This window comes from Mandrillus leucophaeus, unplaced genomic scaffold (genome assembly GCF_000951045.1).
Source record: "Mandrillus leucophaeus isolate KB7577 unplaced genomic scaffold, Mleu.le_1.0 Scaffold86, whole genome shotgun sequence".
Taxonomy (NCBI): Eukaryota; Metazoa; Chordata; class Mammalia; order Primates; family Cercopithecidae; genus Mandrillus; species Mandrillus leucophaeus.
In genome coordinates this window covers 1,103,098-1,108,051 of record NW_012109363.1, presented here as the reverse complement: position 1 = coordinate 1,108,051, position 4,954 = coordinate 1,103,098, and the positions used below count along the sequence as shown (strand labels likewise).

General features: G+C 42.5%; 1 protein-coding gene across 1 annotated transcript in view; it reads right to left on the bottom strand.

Annotated features, from left to right (window-relative positions):
- Positions 1-1,229: 1,229 nt before the first annotated feature.
- The window catches only part of PIWIL2 (piwi-like RNA-mediated gene silencing 2), a 51,307-nt gene continuing 47,582 nt past the window's right edge, over positions 1,230-4,954 (bottom strand). Inside the window, exons 17-19 of the mRNA XM_011968847.1 lie at positions 3,135-3,236; positions 2,424-2,540; positions 1,230-1,322 (exon numbers count right to left, since the gene is read on the bottom strand). Of these exons, the coding sequence (XP_011824237.1) occupies positions 1,230-1,322; positions 2,424-2,540; positions 3,135-3,236 (312 nt within the window). The remainder of the gene's footprint in view (positions 1,323-2,423; positions 2,541-3,134; positions 3,237-4,954) is intronic.

The following is a 4,954-nucleotide window of genomic DNA, read 5'->3' as shown; positions in this document are numbered from 1 at the left end:
AGGATTAAATAATGATACACAGAATAAATTCTGTGCAGCAGTTGAGCTGGTGGAGATTTATTTGTAATGGTATGGGAAAATGTACAGTTTAAGTGCATATTAAGCTAAGGAATAATGTGCCTAGAAATATCCCATTTGTGTATATAGATGTGTGTATGTATATATATATCAGAGATATATATCACACGTGTTAATATATGCATAAAAGAGAATCTGAAAGTATATACACATCAAACCTTTGGCAGCTGTTAATACGAAAAGCTGGACCATGAGGAATTCTCACTTTCTAAATTTCTGCAGATATTTGGAATGAGCATGCCTTTTTTTTACAATTGGAACAAACGATCAAAAAAACCTCATTTCTAGGGGAAAAAATGCCAACAACAACAACAAGGCAGCACAGCCCCAGCCTTGGAAGAGGCCGCTCTTCAGCTGGGAAGCACATTCACACTGGTGCCAAGTTTGTTAAATAAGCTGCATAGCCAGGTGCAGTGCTCATGCCTGTAATCCCAGCACTTTGGGAGACCGAGGCAGGTGGATCACTTGAGCCCAGGAGTTCGAGACCAGCCTGGGCAACATGGTGAAATCCTGTCTCTACAAAAACAAGCTGGGTATGGTGGCGCATGCTTGTGGTCCCAGCTACTTGGGAGGCTGAGGTGGGAGGATCACCAAAACCCAGGGAGGCTGAGGTTGCAGTGAGCTGTGATCACGCCACTGCACTCCAGCCTGCGTGACAGAGTAAAACCCAGTCTCAAAAACCAAAAAAAGTTGCATAAACAAATTTCACAGCCGGGCACGATGACTCACACCTGTAATCCCAGCACTTTGGGAGGCTGAGGCGGGTGAATCACCTGAGGTCAGGAGTTCAAGACCAGCCTGGCCAACACAGTGAAATGCTGTCCTACTAAAAATACAAAAATTAGCCTGGCATGGTGGTACGCACCTGTAATCCCAGCTACTAGGGAGGCTGAGGCAGGAGAATCACTTAAACCCAGAAGACGGAGGTTGCAGTGAGCTGAGACTGCGCCACTGCACTCCAACCTGGGTGACAGAGGGAGACTCCATTTCCAAAAAAAAAAAAAAAAATTTTTTTTCACATGAAGATAGAGGAAAAAAGTGTTTATAAATCTTTATACTATAATACATAAGACTAAAAAGATTTGCTGGATTTATAATAAGATTAGGCACTAAAACGAAATAATCAAACAAGATGGCACTGTGAGCAGTACTTACAGATTGATGCTTGCCACGAAGCCAACCACGGAGCGCATGCCTCTACTGGGGTCATGGTAAACATCCATCCCGATTACCATTAACTGTTTCTAGTTTAGAAAACAAAAACAAAAACCAAATCCCAGACCTGAGCAATGCATTGCTCCATTTTTAATTACTGTCTGAATCGCAAAGCAACTTCCCCTTACTGTTTATATGTGAAAGTAAGTTCTGGGAAAGAAAAAAAAAAACACAGCAATCAACTTGACATTTTTTAAACACAATAAGCACAGCCAGAGATCTAGACCAGGGATCAGCAAAGGACTAAAGGGTAAATAACTTAGGCTTTGGGAGCCTCATGATTTCTGTAGAAACCACAGGTTGAGTATTCCCAAACCTGAAAAGCTTTTGAGCACCAACATGACACTCAAAGAGTTTCAGATTTTGGAGTGTTTCAGATTGCAGATTTTTGAATTTGAGATGCGAGCAAATGTCCCATACCCCCAGAAATCTAAAATCCAAAATGCTTCTGGTCCCAAGCATGTCAGAAAAAGTATACTTGACCTTTATTCAATTCTTTCTGCTTAACACAAAAGCAGTCATGGACAGTATGAAAAGAAGTACGGCTGTATTCCAGTGAAATTTTATTTAAAGACACTGAAAATTAACTTCATATAGTTTTCATGTGTCATGGAATAATCATCTTAGTTTTATTTTTTTCGCCATTTAAAAACATAAAAACCAGGCTGGGCATGGTGGCGCACACCTGTAATCCCAGCATTTTGGGAGACTAAGGCGGGCAGATCACCAGGTCAGGAGTTTGAGACCAGCCTGGCCAACATGGTGAAATCCCATCTCTACTAAAAATACAAAAATTAGTTGGGTATGGTGGCGGGTGCCTGAAATCCCAGCTACTCGGGAGGCTGAGGCAGGAGAATTGCTTGAACCTGGGAGGTGGAGGTTGCAGTGAGCTGAGATCGTGCCATTGCACTCCAGCTTGGGCAACAAGAACAAGACTCCGTCTCAAAAAAACAAAAAACAAAAAACAAACAAATATAAAACGCATTCTTAGATAACTGGCTGAAGAGGCAGGGAGCCATTTAGACTACTGAGTAAGTGTTGAGAAGAGGAAGCATAATGAATAAGGAAAAACAAGAAAAAGGCTTGGAGGATTCTCTGGAGAGGCAAACAACCATTTTGGCATCACTCACCAGAGGAATATCCACTCCCCAGAGCTCACCACCCAATTTACAGTTAATCTGAAGTAAAATTTTCTGGGCCACACTCCGAAGCCTGGTGGGCTGACCAATGGTTCGAACATTGACAACCTATAATGAAGGGACCAAAAGGTGTCAGGAGAAGCAGGTCACTACCAAACCCTCAGAAAATCTGAACTCTGAAGTAAACATTACATTTGTTTAAGAAACTCAAGTTAGAAGGTAACATATTTCGCGTTAGTAATTCTAATTCTAGGGTTTCTAGGCATGCATGCACATGGGCAAAATACAACCAACACACAAACACACACACACACACACACACACACAAACACACAAACCCAAAACAAAACCAACAAATGAAAACTTTCAAAAGGATCTCACGCAGAGTGGAATGCTTTTTTAACTCCCATAGGAAAAATATTTCAGAATGAAGACTATACTCACTCTCAGAACTCAGTCATATGAAACCACCTGGTGACTCAACCTCGGAACAAGCGAAATTGTTCATTCGGAAGCATGAGGGCAGCTTATGAAGAGCAATCTGCTCTTTGCCAGGTTGCTCTAATCAGGAGAACCTTTCACCAGAAGGCTCTGCATGTACTGGCTTCTAACAGCTACTTTAGTCTTTGTGAACACACATATCACTCTTTTCAAGCCTCAGGAGAGGTGCCATCTGTGCCTCCTGCCCCAACACCCACTCACCTGGGAGGGCACTGGGGACTGCACACAGCACAGCTTCTTGATGGCCCCATAGAGATCATCACGTGTGCCCATGATGATGCAAACAACCATCTGTATCTTTCCCTTGAAGAGATAAGGCATATACAAGTCAGGCTCTGGAACTCTCTGGGGACTTTCACAGGACTCTAGTTGGCAGTATTCTGAGTATGCAAAGCCATAGGACCTTTAAGGAAGACAGGGAACTGAAATAAAGAGGGTGGACATTCCAACCAGAACAAAGTCCTTGGAGCTGAATTAACATTCTTTGGCTCAGGGCTGTTCTGAATAGATAGGTAATATGTTACTATTAATTACCCAGAGCTGGCCCTGATTACCAAAAGATTTATCTATTAGGAGACTCAGATGGCTGGAAAAGGACTAGGTTTAAATGCATGCAAGGTTTACATTACTTGCTGCTTCCAACTCCATATGTTTTTTACTACTCTCTTTGGTTTACTAAACAACTTGTTACATTCATGCCACAGAACTTTAACTGAGGAAACAGGGAATGCAATACTACAAGAAAGCATTCAGAACTAAATGCAAAGTGGAAAGAAGCTATTGCCAAATCCATAAGCAGCCACTCCTAACTTTCTGGTGAAGAGACAGGATGATATTGTCAGCAGCACAGCACATGTCAGTATCATCTATCCCTCACCGCTAAAGGGATCCAATACTGAAAAAAGATGACCTTTCAAAGTCTGACTAAAGAAAAGCAGCATTCAAGCGAAAGAAGATTGCCAACCCTTTATGCCAGAAACTGCTACAAATGGTAAATCAGTGGTACCCTGCTCCATATCAAGATTGGTGTGATGTTAAGAACGTTCAGAGGACACATTCAGCAATGACACCAAAGCATTTCCAAAGGCATGAGAACAGAGCTGCGCACTGGGAGCCTATGGACTGGACACAGCAAACAGGTGTGTGTGTTTTTTCAGGCCCTACAATGGCTTAAAAGTGTTTATGTTTCTTTAAATTAACATTTAAACATAGGAAGATACACACATATGCAATTCCAGGTTTTTGGCCTTTATTAACAAACAAGCACGTGAAGAATCATTTTGGCAATCCTGGGTTTATATCTCCAGTCACAGGGGTTACCCCCTTCAGTTCATTTAACTCCCCTCCTGGCCTACTTCACTAATTTATACTCCTTATCAGGCTTCTGAAGACATACGAGTTTTTGATTCCTCATACAGATGATAACAGAATGCCTTAAAGATGAACAGAGAGAGAGCAAGGCCACTATAAGTTGGTAAGCGATATGAATGAAATTCACATCCATGCCACATGAAAACTGTCAGTTGTACCCTCTCAAAACGGGAACACAAGAAGTTGTGAAATGGGGGAGCTGATGTACTGGACTGGGTTATTCTTTTGAAAGCAGAACAGAACTTTTCTACGATCAGGTCAGAGGGAGGGCCATGGTAGAGTATGACAGGCATGGTAGATTAGGATGGAACTATAAAGAGAATGCACAGGCTGGGTGCCGTGGCTCACACTGGTAATCCCAACACTTTGGGAGGTGGAGGTGGGAGGACTGATTGAGGCTGGGAGTTTGAGATCAGCCTGGGCAACAGAGGGAGACCCTATCTCTACAAAAAACTTAAAAATTAGCCAGGAGTGGTGGTGCACATGTACAGTTTCAGCTACTCAGAAGGCTGAGGCAGGAGGATCCCTTGAGCCCTCAAGTTTGAGGTTATAGTCAGCTATGATCTTGCCACTGTACTTTAGCCTGGGCAACAGATCAAGACCTTGTGTCTAAAAAAAGAGACAGAGAGAGAAATACACCAAAGAAAGAA